The 26,675-nt window shown below is 45.0% G+C and overlaps 1 protein-coding gene across 1 annotated transcript in view; it reads right to left on the reverse strand.

Moving 5' to 3' along the window:
- Positions 1 to 9,989: 9,989 nt before the first annotated feature.
- The window catches only part of LOC147747135 (cytochrome P450 4B1-like), a 217,263-nt gene continuing 200,577 nt past the window's right edge, over positions 9,990 to 26,675 (reverse strand). Inside the window, exon 12 of the mRNA XM_086952392.1 lies at positions 9,990 to 10,777. Within this exon, the coding sequence (XP_086808518.1) occupies positions 10,609 to 10,777 (169 nt within the window). The 3' untranslated portion in view covers positions 9,990 to 10,608. The remainder of the gene's footprint in view (positions 10,778 to 26,675) is intronic.

Here is a 26,675-nt window from a genome sequence, read left to right on the forward strand (position 1 = left end):
GAAAGTGAGTAGTAGAGCGTAGTAGATAGTGAGCAGTAGGGAGTGAGTAGTAGAGAGAGAATAGTAGAGAGTAGTAGAGAATGAGTAGTAGAGAGTGAGTATTAGAGAGTAGTGGAGTAGTAGATAATAAGTAGTAGAGAGTAGTGGAGAATATTCCAAAGTTTGGCACAGCACCACTTGCACAATAAGTCCAATCAAATCATATCACTTAGAGTCCTTATTGAAGCGCTGAATCTAGGTGTATATTCAAATGCTTTTATTTTCCTTAAGTTTATGTACCACAGCCAGCCGACGCCTTTCGTTCTGTACAACAGAACTTCTTCAGGGCGTTCTTATTTCCTTCAAGTTATGTCGGTATCCTGTTGTCATAAAACTAGATATTTCTTCCAAATGTTAGACGAGACGTAAGTACATTCTTATTCAAAGTAACTAGGTATCAATTTTACCCACACAATTCGGGCAGACTTGAGTGATTTATAGCATCCTCAAAGTCAGTCTTTAAAAAATTCCAAAGTATAGGTCATGATAATCCAAATCCAAATGTTTCTCAAGAAAAGTCATTTTCAATCGTTCGGAATATCGGCGTTTGGGCAGATATGACCCAGGGACCCCCAGTATGCAAGGAGAATTAGTCCCCCCTCTGCAAACGCGCCAGTGGCCTGCGTTGCAGAGAGGTTATAAAAAGGGGCATAGCCTCATTACACCTCTGTGCAATGCAGCCCCCTGGCGCATACTGGAGGTTCCAGGTGGGCTAGTTGGCCCCCAGGGACCCCCAGTATGCAAGGAGAATTAGTTCCCCCTCTTCAAACATGCACGGGGGCTGTGTTGCAGAGGTGTAAAAAAGGGTGTGGCCTCATTACACCTCTCTGCAATGCAGCCCCCTGGCACATACTGGAGGCTCCTGGTGGGCTAGTTGGCCCCCAGTATGCAAGGGGAACTAGTTCCCCCTCTGCAAACGCGCCAGAGGGCTGCGTTGCAGAGAGGTGTAACAAGGGGCATAGTCTCATTACACCTCTGCAATGCAGCCCCCTGGCGCATACTGGAGGTTCCAGGTGGGCTAGTTGGCCCCCAGTATGCGAGGGGAATTAGTTCCCCCCTCTTCAAACATGCACTGGGGCTGCGTTGCAGAGAGGTGTAAAAAGGGGCGTGGCTTCATTACACCTCTCCGCAATGCAGTCCCCTGGCGCATACTGGAGATTCCTGGTGGGCTTTCAGGTCTTATATAGTTAGGAATTAGCATTAAAAAACATTTGAAATTCACTGAAAAAAACATAGGTTTCAGGCCATATATAGTTAGGAATTAGCATTTAAAAAACCTTGAAAATTCACTTAAAAAACTATAAGTTTTAGGGGTGTTATAGTTAGCTGGACATTTCACTCATGCAAAACCATTGAAATTGCTTGTATATAGTTAGTTGTACTAACTATATTTCGCGCATCCCGCAATCCACTGCTGATGATGTCACATATTACATCATTCTTGACATGGTCAGTGACATCTCAAAAGACATCCCTGATGACATCACTGATGACATCATCCAGTGAATGTGGTTTGCTTCGGTATTTAAATATGCATTATATATATAGCAATTTGCATTGAAGAATGAGTGGATATATATAAATAAATATTTGGATGGAGGATTTAGTAGCAGTGTAATTGACTGTTTTCTTGAGCAATTTATTATATTTCACTAAATATAGTGGGTAGTTACTAAACTGTTTGAATATCTGTATCACTTTGTCAGTTGTTGTGTAAACTGGTTCTACAGTTGGTTACTAGCTATGTGAAAGTCTATATTAGTTATTGATTAGTTAACTGAGTATTTGTATGGGAGAGTGAAAGTGTGTGTGGTTCGGTGGGGGGTGCGTGACTGTCCAAAGATGTGGTGATGAGCAAATATATTTCTCAATGGTACATGTCCAACAAACTAGAAAAATAAAAGGCAGTGTATGTGTCAGTTGTTGTATATAAATAAGTATACATAAGACTCAATGATTGTGTGAGTGACTGTATGGATAACTTTATACTTGTAATAATGATTTTATAATTCACTAAGTATGACTTACTATCTAAATGAATAGATGAAGTTGTGTTTTTATAAGTGTGTAGCTAAGTAAGTATGATCCATTGGTTGCATAAGTGAGTAGGATGACTTCATATGTGGATAGGATGTGTGCTGGTGTGTAATGTCAATTTAGGTGTATAAGTATTTTTGATAGTGTTCTATTGTTCATTGACAGCATGTATGAGTGAATCTACTGGTAAGTGATTAGATGTGTGTATACATCTATGAATCACTGAGTGGGTTTTTAGATACTTGTATTGCTGTAACAATGGATTCAAATATGGTGCTCTGTATTTTACAAAGAGTGATGAAAGATTTTACTAGTGTACGAAAAGGTGTATGTGATTGTCACGTGTGGGCTGGAAAGAAACAAGCGGATCTCCTTACTGTGCTCAGCTGCGCCTCAAGGTCCAACAATCCCAAACCTTATATATATATATATATATATATATCTATATATATCTATATATATATATATATATATATATATATATATATATATATATATATAGTTAATTTATGTTGATTACAGGTTTACCACTATTTTAAAATGTTGTACCTTTGAGGGGAGACCCATCAACCTCCCATTTGTAATTATATTTTCCCCCCGAAATCCTAAATAATACCCTTTCAATCCATTACCTTTACCCACCCCTAAACTCTAACAAGCATTTGCAACGCAATCAGTCTCGCCTTTGGGACCTTATACGTATGTAGCCTGGGGGCTGAAACATCTACTGTTCTTTAACATGGAGGGAAAGTAAGCAACAAACTGCGGAGCATGCCTGGTATGGAAACACATGGAGTGAAATATTGCCTAGCAGCAGGAAATGGTATAGTCTATCAATGTTTTCAATATAAAATCTGGGACTTCGGTGGTCATATCACTGAAAATGTAAGATTTGAATTTTTTTTATTGTGTATGGATGTTCCTGAAAAGCAAGTTTCTATGGCTTGGAATCTGGGGAATGCTAAAGCAATTCTGGTATTTTACTGACCTCTGCTGGTCATTTTCTACCAAGAAAGAGGCAGCAGAACTGCCAAGTGATACCATGTCACGGGACACCCCTAGCCCCTTCTGGCTTAGACCTAACAATACTTTGAGACTTGAAAGCCCAGGTCGACCGTCCAATATATGCAGGCCGCCCGGGTAAATAACCATAGCGTGTGATGGAGAGCGAAACTACAAGTCCCAGAATGCAAATCAGCGTTGACTGAAAGCACGACTGATTTAATGTGTCAAGTCATGGGGAAAGTTATGTAGCCTCCAGTTATAGGTTTGTTTGTTATCTAGAATTCTGCGGGGTTGCAAGGAGCAGCCTTAATGAATCAGTTGCAGGTGCGATCTGGCCTCAACTCACGAGAGTGGCGTTCAGGACCACACATTCAGGCTTGCAGAGAGCACTCAATGCACCTCACAGATATGAGGACAACAAACTCCAGGTGAACCAAGGAAAAACAAAAGTCATCAGTCAGCAAATACTCTCAAAAAAAAATAATAATAACACGAACTAGGGAAGCTACAAATAATTACAGTAACAAAATACAACTATTTAGGCGTTTGTTTTTCTGAAGGAGCTTAACCAACTGCACACCTGAAGTATCTAACCTCAAAGGGAGCAGGTGTCGCCTACAGACCAAACCATAATCTTTACTACTGCATGAGCAGAGACATGTGGAAGGCACTGGAAAAGACATACTGCACTTTACCCTCTACGAGCCGAGTCCTTTGAAGCAGCTCCCTGGTCCTTCCTGTCCCAGGGAGGGCCTGCAACGGCATCCCTGATCAAGCGCGGGAGCGCTATTTAAACTGGTGAGCAGTCCTGCACCGCAGGATGCGCGCGGGGCGTGCCCGGGCACGTCTTAGCTTGTCCGAGACCGACCGATCGAGTCCCGGCTGGGCCACACCATTAACATCTCCTGATAGGACTTTTGTACAGTCGGGTGAGTCCCTCAAGCTTCTATCATGTTGCATATAACCCTGGACTACCTTAATTTACAACCCCAAAGCCACGAGAACACTAGTCACTCCTTTTCGACCCGAGTGGAAAAAATCTGGTAGAAGTCTAACTTGGCACGTTTCTTGAGATCCGTGTAGTGATTTGTGTTACAACCACTGTTCCATCTGATTGACTGCACTATAGTCCGAGGTTCATTATAATGTCCGATCCTTTTCTCTCCTGGATCCTGTAGAGGGTTTTAAACTATCTGGATGGTGGCTTAAAGTATTACTGTATATCATCCGCTTGCAGGTCCTCTTGCGCACAGGCACCGTGTGCGGGGTATTCCATCACCCGAACACGAGGTGGGATCTTTGATATACAGTGGACGCCCGGGTTTGGGGAGGAAGTAGTAATGTGAAAGAGGAAAACAGACATGACATCCAGGGCAGGTGGGGGGCACAGAAGTCGCTTATGAAATATCTCTCTGGGGCAATTGGAACCATTGAGAAACAAATTCATACAGTGGAAGTAACATCAAAGCAGGGCAGCAGAGCTAGCGAGGAGCCCATGGGACACGTAAACCCTGTACATACAGAGCCTTGCCCTCCCCACCTGACACAGGTGGGGAGGGCAAGGCCAAGACTTGACTACACAGGTAAATAGGTGTAAGCAGGACATGTCGGACATTGTCTATGCCTCTGACCTCGAACGAGAGAACCAACCAACTTCTAAACTCCCTAGAAATCTAGACACGTCTGTTGCGTCCCTGGATTTCAGCGCATCTCGCACTAACCCTAAGGCAAAAGGGAGAAAGAGAAAGAAATTGAATACTAAAGCCAAGCCCCAAAAAGTTGAAAAGGGGCCTATAGGGCCACTAAATATGCCCCCTGATAAAAACAGCCACAAGAAGGATCTCTGAAAAATCTGCCTTCGACTAGACGCCCTTCATAATACAGTTGTAGCGCCCTTCGAGAAATTGTTGGCCACGGTAACAGCCATGGAGGAATTACTTAAAAAAAAGTCATAGTGCAAGTCCCATTAATCCCTCAAATAATCCACCTAACCCCGCAGCAGATGGAAAGGCAGTTCTTCTTTCCCAGGTTGATAGTATACAAACCTCAGTCAAAGCATCTGCAGGACACAAGAGCATAATCAGCACAAATGATTTAGCCCATAACAAGCCTAGAGTAAACCAGCCGCTGCCAACTCCCAGAGCAACATCCACGGTTATGGAGGAGGTGATACTGAATTTGCCGCCAGAGGCTACCCCATATACCAGAATACTGGTGATCGTACCGCATCCTTCTCCCTAGGGTAATGAAACATGGGAGGCATTGAGAAACAAGGGTCTCTGCTGGCTTGGTGCAAAAACTGGGCTAACGGAGGCCCTGTTTGGTGAGTTCAAAATGGGGAGAAGAGTAGGATGGGTGGAGAGAAGGGGAAAAAACACTTCCCGGTGACTGCATTGTTCTTACACTTAGAACGCTTAGAAGGATACGCGAGATTCTATGCAGACTTGGTAGTGACTATGTGACAAATAGAGGAATAAATGTATTGCCCCTTGGATATTTCTATCCTCCAATGAATCTCACTCACTACTATTCACAGCAGAGATTTATAAACCGCAATATTCAACATAAATTTAGTTTACCCTTATAATACGGATTCAACATACTCCCATCTCGCAAAAAGATTTAGATTGACTGACTTCCACAAAAAGACATGTTGACCAAAGCGGGACTGTTGCCAACCCTCTTACTGCCGCCTAGAATTGACCGTCATTGAATCTAAGGACCTTGCTCACAACAATCAAAGTATTATAGATGTTCCATATGTTAGTTCCAGCCATCGCAGCTTGGGGCCACTGGATGATGTTCAGACTAATGGCGATGCTGTTGGAGTTATCACTGTGCATTGTAATAATGAGAAGGGATTAGAACTGATAAACCTATCTATCCTTCATCCACATCCACTGAACAGAATCCCCCACCACCCCAGCACTCCCACTGCTGAACTCGTTCACGACAAGAGCAACTTTCAGGATGATTATAGGTCTAGCCTAACCAACATCCTTTACTGGAACATGGCGGGCCTAATTTCAAAACTCTCTAACACGGACTAGCTTGAATTTATAAACAGTTACAATATACTATATATTCAAGAAACCTGGGTAGATGTTATACAGCACATCAATGGTTTTAAAAAGAAATTCACACTGGCCGTACCTGCCAGTCAATGGGAGAAAATGGAGTGGCTTATGCACCTACATTTCATATAGGATGAATGTAAGAAATGTAGACTTTGTGGAATTTAATACCTATTACCAGGTCTTAAAAATGCATATTGATAATTCTCACTGCACAGTCCTAGTAAAGTTTTTACAATACATTCCCATTTTGCAAATGGGGGTAGTCTTGAGGCACTTACAGAAGGACCTGGATAAAGTCCCCCAAAAAATCAAACAAAGATATTTGTATAATCTGGGGAGGGAACTTCAATATATGCTCCTGCACTCACGCCAAAGGAGGTAACGGTGGTTTAATACCTCATGACGAGAAAGATATTCTTCATTTCTTGCACTCCCCTCTTGGGGATCAATTAAACCAGATTGAATATACTATGGAATTGGGTTTTGCTAATTACCTATGTTCACCATCCATACATTCAATGGTCCCGGGAAGACGTGGCTTGGCAGTTCAGGCTGGACTGTTATCATGAGGGCCAGGGTCAGACTGATTTGTATATGGCCATGTCTGAACTGGGGTGGCGGAGTGACCTACAGAATAATGATGGATTAAACCCAGATCAGTTGACTGTGGGTGAGTTCTTGCAATGTTCAACACTCCGTCCTTCATCCCCTTTGGTTTTGCGTGGGTTGTGTTCAACCATCGATTATTTATTAATATCAAACAGATACGCTGACAGAATACATAATTTTAAAACTCACACTTGCTTGCATTTAGCGATAACTTTCCTATTAGTGTTACCTTTGACTTGCCGGTTTAAGTATTATCCAAAAGATTTATGGTCACCCCACCCGCACAAGATATTGCCATCAATAGAACCAATAGATACACGATTAAGTGGGTGTGTGTAGATTCATTAAAGCTAACCAAGTCGCTCCTAAGCTGCTGTAAAACAGAATTTGATCTCTGTCTTGCTGAGACTGCAATTCCTTCTGTAGAATTTCACTGGCCATACAAAATTAATTACTATCGAAATCCCCCCCGGAAAAAACACTAATAAGATAGGCTGGTTTGACTCTAATTGTATCAAAGCCATGCTGCCTTAAAAACCACCTTATACAAGCCCAAGAGAGACCAGTAAGTTATAAAAAGGGCTAGAGCAGCGTATAAAACGCCACTTAAAGAACTAAAAGAAGCCATAAGAACTGAACTGTGGCAGACCCTTAAGCAAGCATCAGACACAAAAGACATTAAAGGCTTTTGGAAGGCCGTGAACGCCCCATTTTTGGCTCCTAAAAATTGACCCAATATTGGAATAACGATTGGGGAGGGGCACTTCTCTAGGCTATACAGTGACAATGGAGACACTCACCATTGTGAGGACCATAGAACAGGCCTCACGAGTTACCTCCAAATTGGCATCGATTTCAACCTAGATGAGGTGATTCTAGCCTTTAATGCGAGCATGGGAGGAAAAGCACTGGGACCAGATAGCATACCGGTGGATTTACATAAATCCTGCCCCTTGTTGTTGGGCCCACTTTTAATCATGGTTTTAAAGGCTTGCTGCACACAAGGCTTTACTCCAACCTGAGCGGAGTCCATATTTGTTCCAATTCTTGAAAAAGGCGATTGTAGCAACCAGGTCTCCTAAAGACCCATATCTCTTTTGGATTCTCTTGTGAAAGTGGCCGGGTGCGTTATCTTAAACAGATTGCAGATGTTGGCAGAGGACACAGGTCTAATCTCAGAGTTACAGTATGGATTCCATCAAGGATTAGGCACAGTGGAACAGGGCCTGAGCCCAAGTCTCATTCTGTGAAAATACATGCAGGCCAAACGGTGGAGCCTTTATTTGTGTTTTGTCGATCTGAGCTCAGCTTTTGATTGTGTTAACCACCAGAGTTTTGGTGTATATTAGAGTCCATGGGGGAGGAAACGCCACTTATTAATTTTTTAAAGCAATCTTATCTAGACCCTCGGGCAGGCGTTCGCCACGGGAAAGCAGGCGAACTCAGTCACAACTTCCCTGTCAGGAAGGGGGTAGGGCAGGGGTGTGTGTTAGCCCCCTCCTTTTTACCCTCTATATAAATAGCTTGGGTGCTACCCTATCGAGTGAATGTCAAGACCTACCTGGTATTGGCAAACAGCCAATTGGAGCTGTTCTTTTATCCTGAATGCCAATATATCAGCAGAAAATGGTTTCAAGATACCTGTAGCCTATATTTCAAGATTAGATCTTAAAGTAATCATCATCAAAACATTTGGCATGAAATATAGTAAGCCCAACATTAAGTTCAGACACATCTTCATAAATAATAAACAATAGAATTTGCCAATTACTTTTCATATTTGGTAATCATCTTCGAAAGAAGGGGTTCGTGGATCAAAGCCATCAATACTAGAAAATTGCTATTTGCCAAAGCCATAGGTGCCTTGATAAACTTTGCCAGGAAACTAGGAAAGCGTCCTATTAATGAATTGCTGACAATTTACAAGGTCAAATGTACCTCAAATGCAATGTATGGAGCTTGTATTTGGGGCTATGTAAATGTAGAGTCCATACAACAAGTTGAGAAAAGGTTCTTAAAATATCTTTTATCCATTCTGTGTAAAACGTGTAATATTTTACTTGGCATAAGCGACAGCCATTAGGCTGTGGTGTCCATTAAAGTTTCCTTTGTAATTCTTTCGTCTTTTCACTCTGCTTGTGCTATCTATTTTAGCTAAATTCCTGACTCAGCAAAAAGCAATGTACGTGCTGAGAGTTTGTAGCTGCTATTACACCTGTTAACTGTCAATCATTTACTGCGGTCATAAGCATTTCTGCTCCCCCCCCCCACTTTGCTGACCATGTAGGTATTCATCTGCCCTTGTTTTCTGATAACAATTTCTAAAACGTGTCCTTCCTATTTCTGTTCACATGCTTACACTGCACAAAATCTGTATAAAAAGCGCACTGGTTTGTGAAGCCAATGAACTACCTCAGGCAGCACTTGAGAGTGCTGTGTGGATGTGGTCCCACTCATGATTGATTAATAAACGTCTTATTTATTTCCAACTCCAGTGCTGATCTCTATTTTGTTGATGTTTGAACTCATGGACAAATGGGTGACCCTGAACCAATGTATCCCTAAAAAGGTATATTTCCACAGTTGGCGCCCGACTCGTGGGGGCCCATTGGAGACGCGGCCGTCCAAAGGAGTGGTCTTGACGGAGGATTGGAATTTTGCTGAGGAAGCGCACTGCACAAGAAGACCTTTTGTCTTTGCAGGCTGATGTGAATGTTCAGTTTTTCCCGATTTAACCTTCCAGGTGGTGGCCGCTTTCAACTGGGGTTTTCTTTGGGGCATCTATGAAGTGACCATTAGGTCGACCGGAGATCAGCAGGTGGGGGTGGAGTCTTCTGTTTGGTAAGGTCGCTAAAGCGGCACTCTTGATTTGTTAAGCCTGGGCTTTTTGTTTAGATTTGTTATTCAATCTTTGAAAAGTTTGAAGACCGGTAATGTGGAGATTTTTCTCCTTTTGAAATATTTTGGAGTAGTAATATTTTACACATATTGGTAATACATGCCTGTTTTCAGCACACACCGTAGGTGGTGTTGCTGCTCTGGTGTTACCACAATAAGCTTGGAACAAAGTCAGCCGGCTTCTCCAGAGTGGACACCTAATAGAGACATGTATGTCAAATATGGTATTTCTTCCATAATGTACGGTCCACTGTGGAACAAATATACAAAAAAAGATTCTGATCTGTAATGGACAGGGAATAGGTCAAATAAAAAAAAAGGTTCAATATGTAGGGCAGTGTTTATTTAAAAGAAAAAGTAGTCGGGATATCTTTGATTGTGTGCGTATGTGGGAGAAAGAAGTACGAGAGAGAATGAATTGAGCAGAAGTTATAACAGAAAAAGTACAACGTAAAACGATATATAAAAAGCGCTAGAATGTAAAAAAAATAAAAAAATAAAAGAAGGAAAAAATAGAAGAAATAAAAAGATAGGGAACGTCGATTAGAGGTGAATGTCCAGTACTCTATTAGGCGCTCTATTTATCCCATACTTAATAAACCTCAGGATGACTGCATCCTATTAGAACGCCCCTCACCACGTATACATTTCCCACTCCCACTTTCAGATTAAAACATTTAACATTAACAATCTATAAGAAAATGTCTGATTATGAAGTTCCAAAAAGTAGCCTGGTCATATCACACAATCAGCGAGGCAGCAGTGTGAACACATTATTCCAACCAGAAGGGGGTTGAGAGGATGTCTGTGAATCAGTGATGTGGAAACTTTTGAGAAGATGCATATGATGATTAAAAATTTTAGCATTTTATTCAATTATATTGGTCAAAAGACTTTCAAGTAATGGAAGAGGTAGCATTGATAATGGCTGGTAGCAAAAGCTTCATTCAATTTTCTTCAAGAAAACATGGATGCCATTCTTAGATCGGAGGACTAATTGAGGTATCATAATGGGAGGCTTGGATTCATCAGGCAGAATTTCAAACCGGAGCAGCGTCAAGGCCAGGACTACTTTCATCTCGTTCATGGCAAAGTTCTGTCCAATGCAGTTCCTGGGAAAAGAAAAGAAAAAAATACATTATCTTTTCAAACAAGCCAAATATTTACTGTGTTGTTGGCAGACAAGGTTAAAAAGAAATGTGGGATATTGTGATTGGTTTCAGCTGCCTATCTTACAAACTGGCGTTTCTCAAGGATATCAATAATAAAAACATAATCTTGACAAAGGTGGGCATTAGATCAGCACTTCCATCATTTTGGCAACGATAACATCAGTAGGAAATTTTGATGTACTCTTTTCTAGAGAATTGTTACTTTTCAGATGGCGCTTAAAATCAGTGAAAGTATAAATGTACTCCTTTGTATGTAAAATAACACCCATACAAAACAAGCATAGACTTAGTGACGGTAAAGCGCAGCAACATAAATAGACAAATACAAGGAATTATTACATAGGCACATGTTAATTATTATTATGTGAATGACAGCCTTTGACCACGAACTTAATTTTCTACTTGCATCTCTTGAACCTATTTTGGAATATTTGTGAATCTTAGAACTCGACTACGAGTTCCTTTTAGAACAGGTGCTATTTGCTGCACCTTTAAATATAGATATCCAGAGATTGAAATTTAAGAGGGGTGATAAAAAACAAAAAGCACGTACAAGTTTTGAAGTGGGGAACTACATGCAGGTTTGGTGCATTATGCATTAAAATTTGCATGTCCCAGTATTTACCAGGGCCTTTCATCCGGCAAATATCAACAGACATGACCTTCTGATGGATATCTGGAGAAACATCTGAGATGGCAAAAACACTCAACACTCGTAACAGAGGCCATAGTGTTACAAGCTCTGGTTAGAACTAAAATGATCTTCCACAAGTCATGAAAATTGTAATGTACCATATGTGGATGAATGCAGTATTTATGCAGGCAGTTACTGCTACGATTGGTGCTTCCCACCACTAGACAGTGTGTAACCAATACAAAAAATGTACTGTTCACAGGTGTTCAAAAGAACTGCACAGCAATGTAGTTGAACTGACCTAAGGGGAGCTCCTTGTTGTCACCAGGGGGCTAGGATCACGCAGCACACTACTCACCTGAGCCCTACAGTCTCAGCTGCTCTCCCCCGCCGCCGCTCTGGTCATCGCGGCTGCCGAGCGGGGAGAGCAGGACTCCAACTACCAGCAGTCCTTGCCGGACCGGGACGCCGCCCACCACCTGATTTTCGCGCCGGGAGGCGCACAAGAGGACGCTGCTCCTTCCGCGTCGCGGGATCGCGCGCGGGAGAAGCCCGGGACAAGGGCGGGGCCATCTGCGGCCATCAGAGGCCATAGAAGGCCGGGACGGGGCCATTCCCCTTGGTTCTGAAGGAGGAGAAGAAGAAATAGTATTAAAGACACTGCTACCCTTTATCTATCCCCCTCTTACTAATAGGTCCTTCCCTTACCATTCGCCATCATAGTGGTACTGTTGAACTGGTTTCATAGGATGATGGCTGATGATATGACCTGCAAGGGGGGTACCAGAAATATCTCCGCCCACAGTGACTTGTTCAGAGGAACGATGGACCACTACTTAAAGAGGGTAACACTCCCTATTGTCAGAGAACTTGAGCGAATAGAGAGATCCCCAGCCCTGGATAGTTCGCCCACTATGTGCTCGCCTTTACAGACTGCTGATGTTGCTCCAGAGATATCTTTACTGGAGGAACTAAACAATATGTGTAAATCCACGTACGCCCCTGTGGAATCAGACAATGTGCAAAATAATTCCCCTATCTGCGCCATAGCAACTACTAGCCCTCGGCCTTGCAGTCAACCTCAACCAATTCACAGTATACAGGATGCACCCCCTTTAAGACGATCAAAAGAAAACTCGCATCCGGCATTGACCCCTCAGCTCACTATCGCTAAAAGGAAGAGAGATGGGGTCAATCAATTGGGGAGTCAGGCCAAGCATCAGAAACTAAATCCTTATCCCGTACCGCCCAACACTCCCAACATTGTTATATCGAATGCACCTATCCATGCTTCCTTAATGGCTTCGATCGAGAACATGATTAAGACTACAATATCCCAGTTGATGGATAAAATGGCTAGTTTAGAGGACAGGCTCACGGGTGTTGGGGAAGCCATTAAGGCCAATTCATTACTTGTAAAAACAATGGCAGTATCCACTCAATCACAGTGCTCAGCCGCCACAGAAATGCCTGAAACCTCCATACAAAGCAAGACCATTCATAACCAACTAGTAACTCCACATGTGAAATTTTTTAATCCCCCTGTCACAACTGTACGGAGCTCTCGCCCTAGAGGAGGGCTAAACAAACAATTGACGTCAAATAAGGGAACAGTGGTCAATCACAACAATATGTTGCTCAAAACCAATCATCTACATTTGCCTCCAGAGGCAGCCCCTATTGTGTGCGTCCTCTCGGGAGTACCTGAACTTATAAGGGGGAAACACGAAAGTCATATGGACTTAAGAAACAAGGTTACGTTTTGGCTAACCAAAAATAGACCTCTACCACCCAACATCGATGGCACCATACTAAGTGTCACAAGGGTGGGTTGGCTAGGACCTTTGCGCAAGGACTTGGCGGGCGATCTGGTACTTGTCAAATTCAGGACTAAATACGTTGTTCCTTTTCTCCAATCTTGGCAGCCTCAAATAGGAGATGGTCCTATATCTATCAGGAGCATAAGTGACTTCTACCCTAGATCATTATATGTCTAGTTGAAGTGTCAAACACCACAGACAACTACTTGATGGGCAGGAGTGGTCTTGTACCAAGCTGTATTCATCTCCACGTCTGATCAATTTGACTCATTATCTCGCCCTAGAATGTTTAGCCGATTTATTTTATCGATTTGATTTATTTTAATTTTGATGAAATGTACTGGTGTATATTTATGTACTGCTGTTGCTTTTATGATTCTTATATAAAAATCGAATAAAGCTAAGATTGATTGATTGATTAACCTAAGGTGATTGCTAAAAATGTTAAGAGTAGAGGGATATCATCCAAAAAGAACAGCGATGAGTCGAATTCCAATAACTAGAAAATAACATTGGACAAAATAGATTTCATCGGAATCGCTCACTTGAAAGGAGTGTACTGGTTGCAGTTCAGAACACACCACATGTGAATTTATATAAATAGCATCAAGATTGTTAATTTGCTAAGTTTCCCAAATGAATTTCCTAGTTCATTGAAAAATATATAATAACCCTTAATGTAGCTTCTCACAAGATTTCTTTGAACAGGGCTTTCAAGTTACTTGATAAAGATGGTCAAGTTGCACAATTGTCAATGCCTTCAGTTTTTATGAGTTCTCTTCAAATATTGTGTGTTATCACAGTGTTGATCCACTATATAGAGGCTTATTCCGATTGGCAGAGTCCGATCCCCATACCATCACAGATTATTCCGTACTTGAGTATTAATGTAGACATGGTGATGCCATCCCTTATTACTTCCCCATTCCAAATTCATGATAATAATTATAGAAATGTTTTGTACAATGTTAAACATCTTCCCTTTGATATTTGGCCAGGACTAGTTTTACTGTCACCATTTATTCAGCCTATTTTGACAAATCCTCAGCATTACAGGCCTCTTTAGCATCTGAAGGCGCTCTACTTACAAAGGGGGACGCAAAAGAGAAGTTGGTGTGGGGGCTGTCAACATGGACGCCTGGTTTGGACATCGTGGGGCTTATTTACAAGCCCCTTGCGCCACTTTTGCGTCACGTTTCCCATGTTAAAAATTACACAAAAGTGGTGCAAGGGCCTTGTAAATCTGCCCCTGTATTTTTAGCCAGATCCCAACTATGGTGTTAGAGACAGGCCTCCAGTAGTTGGGCTGCAGGGTGCGATGGGAGGACTTCTCCCTAGAAGAGGGTTCATATCATACATTACTCAGAACTATTTGCTAGTTCTTTTGCAGTCAAACGTTTGGTGTAAGTCAGAATAAACAATGTATTTGAGCTCAGATGGACCAGGCATATAAATGCTCCACAGATCTGGAGAATCTCAGAGACTGTCCGCATTTCTTCCCAGGAACCGTATTATATTTCAAGAGTATCTTCTGGGATTGTTCACACAGTAGTGGACTTGGGGTCCAGATTAATTCAAGGCAGGAGCAAATGAGCTCTGGATATGGGGGTGCCTTGTCCAATATATCACCTCTGGGGTCCATAAAAATGGATTTTATGTAACTCTCCTTAATTGCAGGCATTTGTGGTTTACCAGTTGGAGGTCAGAGTTGAAAGTAAAAGCAGTTGATGTTTTCTTTAAACATAAGGATCTCTTCACAGTTACACTTCCCTCATCCCCACCTTAGTGATGCTCAGGACATAAAGAGGTGAGGTAACTTTTGTTATAATAGCCCTATTTTTTCTAGCTTCTATATGGAACCTACAACTATTAGACATTTTGGTAGGTTTTACAGGGTTAGTACCAACATTACCGTATCTACGTCAGAGTAGGAGGGGAGCTCAACAAAACCTGGTATTGTATGGTCACCATCAGTTGGTGGCATTGTGGATTGCGGAGGAACTAAGGATGTCCCCGGCCATTTTGCAGGAGAAATTGTCAGTCGCCAGTCATTCCAGGGCTCATTCAAGACAAGCTAATTACTCATATGCAGATCAGTCTGGGTTGGCTGGTATGGGAAAGCATATTGGATTGTTAATGCTTAGAGGATAGCCAGGTCCGGTTTCGTTCTGTGTATGTGTGGGATGTTGGCAAATAGCAGTCCAGCAGAGCAAAGGTGTGTGGATTGTTAGTGGAAGGAGATGTGACTGTTAGGGTAGGTGGGGACTGAGCTGTGGAGTGCCTGGAATGTGTGTGTAAGAATTTTCAATTGAGGTCATTTGTGTACTGAACACAAGTGTAGCACTTTGTGGTGTGATGCAAGTTTTGTGTAGGAGATTGAGCCTGGCTGCCAAGTTCTGGATGGTTTGTGGTCTTCTATTGAGTTGCTTGGTGATCCTGGCGTAGAGTGCGTTCCCATAGTCCAACTTGCTGGTGACTAGGGTGTGAGTTCCTTTTTTTTGTCTTGCTTGGGAGCCATTTGAAGATCTTCCTCAGCATCTTCAGGGTGTGGAAGCAGGATGCAATGATGGCATTGACTTGTGCAGTCATGTCCAGTTTGCTGTCCATTATTCTGAAGTTCCAGGCCTGGGTTCTGGGTGTGGGTCTGAGTTCGGCCAGCAACCAGTTGGAGTACCAAGATGAAGTGTTCTTGCCAATGATCAGTACCTCTGACTTGTCCGTGTTGAGACAGGTGGCTTTAATCCAGTTATCGACTTTGGTTATGCAGGTGGTGAACGTTTTACTTGTTTTGGAGATTTTGTCTGAGGGAGAATATGAGTTGTGTGTCGTCTGCATGGGAGAGTAGTTTGTATTTGATTAATTAAAACCATTACAATATATACAATTAAAATTTATACTTTGTAAGAAAAAAATGGAAGAGGAAAGATATTGACAGAAAAAAGAAGATATTTTTAAAAGTAGGATTCTAAAAGTCATAAAAGTCTCAAAGTATAGCATTGGCTTGCTCAGCGCGTATCATTTAAAAAAAAAATTGGGAGCGCTGGATCGTGTCCAAAAGAGGTTGCTGTGGCTTGGCTTGAAGTTTGTGATTGTTGGTGAAAAATACTCATTTATGCAGTTGAAAGGAGCGCAGCATTCCCTGCTTAGCTTCGACTAGTGTCAGGAATTTCACTAGTTTCCCATTTAGCTGCGGGTCCTTGTAGTTGAAGCATGCGATCACAGCCTGTCTCTGTGTACGAATCCCTTGTTCATTTAAATGTGGTTTGAGTAAGCGTATCCTTTCCTCCTTTAAGTTGGGGCAGGAGCAGATTAAATGTGCCATGTTCTCAATACCGTTCCCACATAGTCAACATGATCTGGCAAGTTGCCCCCTCTGCCTTGGTGGGAAGTGTGGAGTAGCTGGCAGCATTCATAGCCTGTATTTAAAAATATATATTTTGTCTTTCTGGAGTATCCCAGGTTGAAATATGGCTGTGGGCCAAGTGATATGTAGCCACTTATTGTCATCCAGGCATGACTCCTTCGGGCAAAGGCAGCTTTGTCTTCTATAAGCGAGAGTTTATTTTTTACTTTTTTTTACTACTTGCCTAAAGGCTAAGTGGGTGATTTGAGTTTCCCATAGGTCTGCTAGCCCAGTAGTGGCCAGGGAGTACTCTAAGAATTATCTGGCCTGCGATTTGGATGTATTACGAAGTTCTTGCCAAAGCTGGTGGTTCAATATATTCAGGGTTGAGTTCCTAATTTTGTGCCAGTATGGACTGTACCGGCATTACTGGCCATTGCAACTTGCTGTTAACTTAGAGGATACTAGCTGATGTTACTGAGACCGCACACTGATTGATGAATATATATTGATGTTAGTGACTGAAAGCCCCCGATTTGGTTTTATATTGTTCATCATCACTGTTTCATGGACAGCCTTTAGGCTGTCCATGAAAGAGGCAGTCAAGACCTATTGTGTTGAACTGATATAGCAGTCCACGCCCTGATGAAGTCTTTGGCTATCACCATTAGACGAAACACATGTTGGCAAGAAATGTGGCTGTTGGTTGTATAATTGAAGAACTGAAGTATGTTTTGAGATCAAAAAAGTCTTCCCAAGATACAAGTTACAGAATAAAGATCAAGGACGAACACTTGAAAAAACACTTCTGCATGGACTTATGCTTTGGATTTTATATAATTTGCTCAGGAAATTGAACTTGAGTCTAAATTATAAGTGTGTGTAGGCTTACATACACTAAATGACAACGTGGGGTGGTTGTTGTTCCAATTTCTTTTGATGCAGTCCTAAATTAATTTATTTTTCTGATTACGTAGTCACATAACCCTGCACACTCTATACCCCACTGCCCTTCTGTAACGTTTAAGTTATGTAAGAGCCTTGCATTGCCAGAAATTGTTTAGTTAAGCAAAACTCTAACAGGATCTGCAAAGGGGAGGCATACGTTTGAATGTTAAGCATGACTCTGTACGCCCTGCTCATGGTGGTATCCAGAATGTTTGAATCGCTGCCCCTCAACGACAATGGTGGGTAGAATTTTGGCTTGTGCTACCTGGAGGAGGGGGAAAGGATAGAGCACGTGAGTTTTGTTTTTCACTGCTTTAATGTTGTTGCTATTGCTATCCCCTTCCTTCTGATTGTCTTGAGTGGTTTGACAAATTGACAACCCTCATCGATGAGTACTTCTATATATTTGTAGGTGGGGTGTTCGGAATTGATGCTTTTTCCAGGTACCATTTTTAATTGTCAGGGTTTTTGTTTTGTTGAGGTTCACTTCTAGGTGGTTTTCTACAGCGTACACGTGCATTTTGTTGAGTAAGCGTTGCATGCCCACTTGGGTATGGCATACCAAGACCACATCGCCGGCATATGAGATGCTGGAGATGGCTTTGCCACCGAGCCGAGGGGAAGGTGTGTGCCGTTGCCTAATTTTACCTGGACCCAATTGTTTGTGTGGAGATGTATTAGAAGGTTCAAGTGAGATGACGGGATTCCCCAAATTGCCAGTTTTCTCCACAATCTTGCTCGATTGACGTTGTCAACAGCTGCCGATGATCAGTGACATGGTTAATATGTTGGTTGAAGTTCCTGTGCCTTTGCAGAACCCTGTTTGATATGAGGGAATTATTTCCTTCTCTTTTGCCTAGTCCTCGAGTTCAGTCAGTAAAGTTCTGGCGAAGTATTGTGCCTCTGTCTAAGAATGCAATCACACGATCATTTTTCGGGGAGGTTTTATCGCTGGATTTGTAGCTCGGAGAAATTATAGAGCCCTTCCATGAAGCCGGTAGGTGCTTGGACTGCCTGACACTACGAAAGAGAGGGGCCAGTATGTCTGACCAGTACTCAGGAACTTGTTAAAAAAGGCGTGATGGAATTCCATTTGGCCCCGGTGCCCCTTCTCTCCTTCCTTTTGAAATTTGCTTCTTAATAGTTGATGTACAGGTTCCTTTCTCCGCTTCCTCTGGATTCCTTTTGATTTGGGTGGGGTGAGTCAGTTGGGAGTGCAGATTTGTATTTGATCCAGACATCAGCTGGTTAAAGTGAGATTCCAGAAACATTGTCCATGAGGCCTCTGTGATGTGTGATGTTAGTCCTCTATGTGCTGGGTGCCACATTTTATTGACTGTAGCCCAGATACGCATGCTCTTGTTTGCTTGAGAGTCGTAGTAGAGTGTTGCCCAAAATGCTGTTTCATTGGACCTGCTGATGTCCCACTTACGTTTTTTAATTATGCTTTTCTGTTGACGTAGTAGTAGGTTTAGGTTTTTATTTCTGGGGTGATGCCTCATTGATCTGAGAAGCTTGTTTACTGTTAGTTTTTTTTGTAGTTTCAGTTCGATCCGCTGTGAGCTCGGAGCCCTCCTCCCGTCCATAGGATCACTGGGTGAGTGTAGGATTTGTTGATTTAGATCCCCGGAGAGGATGAGGTTGGCGGTATTCTGCAAGCTTATAATTGTGAGCAGGTGGTCTAGTAGGTATCTTGATTCTTTTTTTTCCATTTTGGGTTTATATATGTGTTGACAATTTGCACCTCCTCCCTGCAACCTTTGAGGTTTAGGTGAAACTTGAAAGAATTTACTGATGGATTGGGAGATGGAATGTCCCCTGCAGGGTCAATTTTTTTGTTATAGAGATGCAGGTTGCTAGCCCTCCTGAAAGATGACAGTATTTCCATTTCCTCAGAGTTGGGGTGTGGAAGCTGATATACCCTTGTAGTTGGAATGAGTCTATTGACCACATTTCCTGCAGTAGGACAATGCCAAAGGATTTGAGGTATATTATAAACTCAGCATCTCCTGCTTTACTGTTCAGCCCATTGATATAGTCCATCACCACCCCCTTTTGTACCGCTTTTGGCCGCCATAAGTGTGGCAGGGTATACTCAGACGTGAGTCCCTTGCTCACTTTGCCACTGGATTCTAGCAAGCCGGGCTGAAGACGGCTGGAATGCCAGAAACCGGTCCTCGGAAGCTTGTTTCCAGTCCAGGGAAGACATGGCTTGGCAGTTCGGGCTGTATTGTTCCCATGAGGCACAGGGTCAGACTGATTTGCATGTAGCCATGTCTGAACTGGGGTGGCAGAGTGGGCTAAAGAACGGTGATGGATTAAACCCAGATCTTTTGACTGGGTTTGAGTGTTTGATTGATTCAGATGCTCTGTCCATCACCACCCCCTTTTGTACCGCTTTTGGCCGCCATAAGTGTGGCAGGGTATACTCAGGCGTGAGTCCCTTGCTCACTTTGCCACTGGATTCAAGCAAGCCAGGCTGAAGACGGCTGGAATCCCAGAAACCGGTCCTCTGTAGCTTGTTTCCGGTCCAGGGAAGACATGGCTTGGCAGTTCGGGCTGTACTGTTCCCATGAGGCACAGGGTCAGACTGATTTGCATGTAGCCATGTCTGAACTGGGGTGGCAGAGTGGGCTAAAGAACGGTGATGGATTAAACCCAGATCTTTTGACTGGGTGTGAGTGTTTGATTGATTCAGATGCTCCGTCCATCACCACCCCCTTTTGTACCGCTTTTGGCCGCCATAAGTGTGGCAGGGTATACTCAGACGTGAGTCCCTTGCTCACTTTGCCACTGGATTCTAGTAAGCCGGGCTGAAGACGGCTGGAATGCCAGAAACCGGTCCATCGAAGCTTGTTTCCGGTCCAGGGAAGACATGGCTTGGCAGTTCGGGCTGTATTGTTCCCATGAGGCACATTGTCAGACTGATTTGCATATAGCCATGTCTGAACTGGAGTGGCAGAGTGGGCTAAAGAACGGTGATGGATTAAACCCAGATCTTTTGACTGGGTGTGAGTGTTTGATTGATTCAGATGCTCCGTCCATCACCACCCCCTTTTGTACCGCTTTTGGCCGCCATAAGTGTGGCAGGGTATACTCAGACGTGAGTCCCTTGCTCACTTTGTAGAAAAAGGTAGGGCTAGGACCTTTCTCAAGATTTGCCCGGCGCTAACCGCCCTTGTACCATTCAAATTTACCAAGCAATGAGGCAGGCGCCGGAGACCAGAAGGCAGGAAACAGAAGTTTATTCCGACGGAGCAGAACACATCAGATCGGACAACAAGGTATCGTCTCGAGGTGCTCTAACAGCCTCTCGGAGGCCTGGCCTCTTATACACTGGTTTATGGCATGTGACCTTCCTTTATTACAATCACAACTTTGTAGGGCAAGGAAAAGACATCCCCGTAATCCTCGTGTTAATCCCACCCCCATATACCTTCACAATAGAGGTCCTCAACCTGCTGATAAGAGGAAGAGTCATCACGCAGCTGAGTGTTTCGTCGAGTCTTAGGATGTGTGCGCCTGATCATGTCACAGGGGGTGGGGAGGCCTGGATCAATAGAGGGTCCTTTGAAGGAGAGCGACCTCATACAATAAGGGTAGTAAATGATATCTCTCGGCTTAGGCAATGGCCTCGGACCTGTGTGGACAGTCGGACACGGGGTGAGGGGCCATCAATGGAGTGGTATTCATGCCGCGTGGACAATCCAGCGCAGAGGGGAGGTTGCTCAACAGAGGGGCATTCATGGGAGGGGAGGAGGTGTTGGTCAGGCGCTGGCATGACTCCCAAGGACAGGGTCATGCAGAAGGGTCATGCTCATAAGGAGGAGGGAGGGGGAGCCAGGGCGCGCGGAGGATGCTTGCTGGGTCACAGGGGCGCGCTGGCGATCGATCGTGGGCAGGGGGACCATGATATCTAAAATGGCTGCCGTGCACGTAGTACATAGGTGACCTAGAATGGCTGCCGTGCACGTAGTGCATAGGTGACAAGTTGGCGCAGATAATGTTCAGATCGCAAACTAAAATTCCACAGTCCTCCCTTTTAACATGTCTCGCCAACTTGTCAGTTTGGATTTATCCCCATAAGGCCACGTATTTCTACTTCATAGAGGGGGCTCATGTGCTCATTTCGGAAGTCCAAAGTCTTTGGGCACATACAGTTAGAAGCAAGGCCGAGCAAAAGGTGGCAGACATTGGATACCTAAGCAACACCCACATAATATTACAATAGGTATCAGTACGAAGGAAAACAACTTCCAACCCCAATTTTTCAAAGTGTCCCAAAACCAGCTCCCAAGCGACCATCCTTTCTGCTCTTGGTGAACCTCTGAGGACAGTCTGTGGAGGTGTTCAATGGCTTTGTAGACTGAAGGCGAGTTGTCAGGCACGTAGGTGCAGCAGCTGGATCCGATGATGCGGCATGCTCCTCCTCGGTCGGCTAGGACCACGTCTAAGACAAGACGATTTTGGAGGGTCACGAGGCGGACCGCCTGAAGCTCCGCAGTATTGTTGGCGAGGATGCCAGCCGTGATATTGATCGTTGTTTCTACTGCCTGGGTCAGGTGTCGGATAGCACGGCTGTTAGCCATTGGGCCCCACAGAGGAACAAGTCCCTTTGCTGCATCCAGGAACTGTGCTCCAGTGGAGTCGGCTTGCCCAAGGTCGTCTGCACGCCTCTGCCGGTGGTGGTTGGCAGGGGCTACATATGTGGGTGGAAGAACGAAGGCAATATAACAGGTGCCCTTCCATCCTTTCGGGAGCCAGGTGTAAGCCTTGGTGCCACACACAAAGTACATATTCGGAGAAGCAACAAAAGAAGGGGGTTCAGCTGAGTCCAATGTTCTGGTGACTCGGCAGGCGCTGTAACCCACCAGCTGCGTTCCTTGGCCTTCTAGGCACACAAGGCCAGTGACATTGATCACGGACAGAGCCACAGTCAGGGTGGCGGTAGTTTGTTTCTGCAGATGAGAGAAGGTGGTTCTGGCTGGATTGTGGAGCACCTGTACTTCGACTCGTTCTTTGGCTGGAATGTCTTTGATGAAGGTGGTGCCTGCGAGTGCTGGACACAGGGCAGCTGGAGTCTTTCCTGTTTTGTTCAGCCAGAACCCAGAGTAGAAGAGTGACACTGTCCGGCTGGAGGTGGCGTTGTCCCTGTGGCTCTCTTGCATGAGGATCAACCAGGCGAGGCAAGAGCCGTGAACTGAGAAGGGTGAAGGGATGAAGGGGATGGAGTGTCCAGTGGCATGTGGGAGCAACCCACAGATCCAACAGTTCGTAGCATTTGCAGCAAGGTTATGTTGGTGCAACAGTTGCACAAAGGAATTGTTCCAGAATTCCCTGCGCCTTTCTCGGAGCTGAGGCGACAGAGAGATTAGGTGATGCTCTTTCAGGGGTGTTGGCTGTGCAGTAGGTAGCAATGTCTCATGAGCCGGTGTGCTCTCTTCCAGAATCCAGAGGGAGGTCATGAGAAGGAGGCAGAAGAGGAAGACAATGAAGAGTGCAATTGTCTTCGATTTGTGCAGGTTGTCAGTCTTTGGATTCCTATACTGGGTATTTCCCGTTGCTTCCATCATCTTCTTATCTGGCGCTTCCATCATCTTCTTATTTGGCGCTTCCATCACCTTCAAGGGGCTCGGTAGTGGGCAGAACCACAGACTTTGTTTAGCTTCTCTCCCGGCAACCCTTGATTGTGTGTAGGTCACCGTTCTGAGATTTTAACTTAGTCCGTGGCCTACTTAGCCGAGACTCCCTCCTTTCGACGCAGGAAATACCCTTCTCTGGATGGCACAGTAGGATCAGAGAATTTTGCAAGTTCGAGTGCCCCAGTATCTGGATAACAGTCCAATATCGGTCGGTCTTTGGTCAGGAGCTCTTCTTGGGTGCTGACGTTTTCTGTCATGGCCAGGTTTGCAGGGACCTTCCGACAATGATGCGCGTGCAGCCAGTGCTTCTTCCCCTCCACTCGGAGTGCTGTTCGGGTGGTGATCAGCACTTGCCAGGGGCCCGTCCACCGAGGTTCCAGACTCTTGGTTCGCTGGAAATTTCGTATCAATACAAAATTTCCCGGTTGGATGTCATGACCGGGGCCCCTGGAAGCATCTGGGATGGCCTGCTGCACCTGTTGATGAATGACAGACAACGTTTTAGTCAACTTGCACAAATAATCAGATAGTAGGACGTCTGGGACGTCATGAATGGAGGTCGGTTTGGGAGCAGTCCAGAGGTTCATAGGCCGCCCAAACACGACCTCATAGGGGGTCAAATGGTGCTTGGTGGGAGCGGAGCGCATTGATAACAAAGCCAGTGGGAGGGCATCCGGCCAGTTAAGTCCAGTGGTGGCCACTATTTTTGCCAGTTTCAGCTTGAGTGTGGCATTGTGGCGTTCCACTAGACCAGCGGATTGGGGGTGGAAGACCGCATGGAATCGTTGCTTCACCCCCAACCCTTTCAGGATTAGCTGGATAACCTCAGCTATGAAGTGGGGGCCATTGTCACTCCATAAAATTCGGCAAAGGCCATAGCGAGGGAAGAATTCCTTCAGTAGTACTTTGGCAGTAGTCATGGCAGTGTTGTCACGGGTTGGATAGGCTTCTACCCATTTGCTGAAGGCACATACGATGACTAGTACATACTTCAGGCTTTGGCATCTCTCTAGTTGGATGTAATCCATCTGAAGGACCTCAAAGGGGTGATTGGGGGTCCCAAACCCTCCCCGGGGCACTACAGTTCCTTTCCCGGGGTTGTGTTGCAGACAGATGAGGCACTGCTGAACTAGGCGTCTGGCTGAGTCAGGGATTTTGTCATTGTGCCAGACTTTGGAAATGAGTTCGATCATGGGTGCAGATCCTATGTGTGCGGGGGAGTGAGCCATTGTCAGTATGGGGATCAGGTATGAGTCGGGCAGCAACCATTTGCTTGCATCCTTCGTTCGCCAACAGCCCTCCTCATCCTTCAAACCCATCCTTGCCCACTTAGTCAGCTCGTGAGGGGTGCTGGCCGATTGTATGTCTCTAATCATTATCCTTGTGTCACTCCATGTTTCTGCTTGTGACCTGGTCATGTACATGCGCGTCACCGTCCTATTCTCAGCTGTGGTTCGTGCAGTGACTTCGGCCAATGCATTCCCTTGCCCAACTAAGTCTGTCACCCTTTTGTGTGCTTGACATTTGATCACCGCCAGTCGTTTGGGGAGGAGAACTGCTTCAATCAGAGCGGAAACTAGATCTCCGTGGAGGATCGGGGTGCCGTGGGATGTCAGGAATCCCCTCTCCCTCCACAGGAGCCCAAAATGGTGGACCACTCCGAAGGCATACTGGCTGTCCGTATATACGTTCGTGGTGGTCCCTGCGGCTATGATGCATGCTCGAGTGAGGGCTATCAGCTCTGCTGCTTGGGCAGATCGTTGTGTGATGCAGGCTGTCTCAACTACTGTTCGGGCTGTCGTTACTGCATAGGCAGCTGAAGCGGTGCCATCTGGGAGTTTGATGCAAGAGCCGTCTACCCATAGCTCTCCATCGGGGTCGGGAAAAGCAGTGTCTCGGAGGTCAACCCTACTCCTAGTTTGTTCGTCCGTGAGGGTCACACAGTCGTGTATGGGAGGCACGTCGGGGTCATTTTCAGGCAGAGGCAGTAATGTGGCAGGATTCAAAGTCGTGCATCTCTTCAGTGTGATGTGGGGTGCAAGTAGAGTCAACTCGTACCCTGTCAGTCGTGCGCTAGTCAGGTGCTGGGTCTTTGTCTGATTCAAGAGGGTGTCGACTGCATGGGGTACTAGCACTGTGAGGGAGTTGGAAAGTACAATTCCCTCGCTCTGACGGATAGAGACAGCAGCGGCGGCTACTGCTCGAAGGCAGGCAGGCAAGGCTCTGGCTACAGGATCAAGAGTGGTGGAGAAGTAGGCACAAGGGCGCTGCTTAGGACCAATTGATTGAGTTAGGACAGACAATGCGCATCCCTCCCTTTCGTGGGTGAAGAGGGAGAAGGGTTTGGAGTAATCCGGCGTTCCGAGGACGGGCGCTGAGCAGAGCGCGTCCCGTAATTCCTTAAAGGAGGCTTGACACTCAGTGGTCCAAGGAAGCGGGGAGGGGACATCTTTGGTCAGTAGGGCAAGCAATGGTTTCACAATGAGGCTGTAATTAGGCAACCACTGTCTGCAAAAAGATGTCAGGCCAACCAAAGAGCGGACCTGCTTTTGTGTTTTCGGGATGGGGGTGTCTAGGATGGTTTGGATTCGGTCGGGTGTAAGTTTCCTCCCTTCTTTGGACAGAAGATGGCCTAGATAAGTCACCTGTGGCTGACAGAACTGTAACTTCTTTTTGGAGACTTTATGGCCATTCTCTGCAAGAAAGTGTAGGAGTTGAACGGTGGCTGTCGTTGCAAGCGGGGTGGTGTCAGCCGCCAAAAGGATATCATCGACATATTGGATCAACACCACTCCCTCTGGTAGCTGGAAGGCATCCAGCTGTCTTTTGAGGGCCTGGCTGTAGATGCTGGGACTTTCAGTGTACCCCTGGGGAGCTCTACAGAATCGGTACGAACGGGATTTTAAGGTGAAGCCGAACAGATAACGGCTATCTGGATGAATGGGGATAGAGAAAAACGCGTTCTTAAGGTCGATAACAGTGAAGGTGGTGGCAGTGGACGGGATGAGGGTCAGAATGGTGGTGATATCAGAGACCACAGGATATTGGGGTACAACCACTTTGTTAATCTCTCGCAGGTCGATGATGAAGCGGTACGCTTTCTCATCTCCTTCACCTTGCTTCTTAACAATAGGTAGGATTGGGCTGTTGCAGACGTTGCTAACCACCTCTTCAACCACTCCTGCATCTACCAGAGACTGAATGATCGCTACCAGTGCCTTCTCACCCTCTGGTGATATCCGATACTGCGGGAGTTTCAGGAGCATAGCGTCCTGTCGTACAGTTATGTGAATAGGATCAATCATCATTCGCCCCACATCAGGGTCATTTTTGGCCCACAGGTACGGGGGTAGGGTGTCAAGCAGGGACAGGTCAGCGTCAGTTACGGGGCACATGTGTCGTGGGGGAGGGGATCTGGGCATGCCTGGGTTGTCGTACAGGATGACTCGTA

Source organism: Lissotriton vulgaris, chromosome 1_1 (genome assembly GCF_964263255.1).
Source record: "Lissotriton vulgaris chromosome 1_1, aLisVul1.2, whole genome shotgun sequence".
NCBI classification, from domain to species: domain Eukaryota; kingdom Metazoa; phylum Chordata; class Amphibia; order Caudata; family Salamandridae; genus Lissotriton; species Lissotriton vulgaris.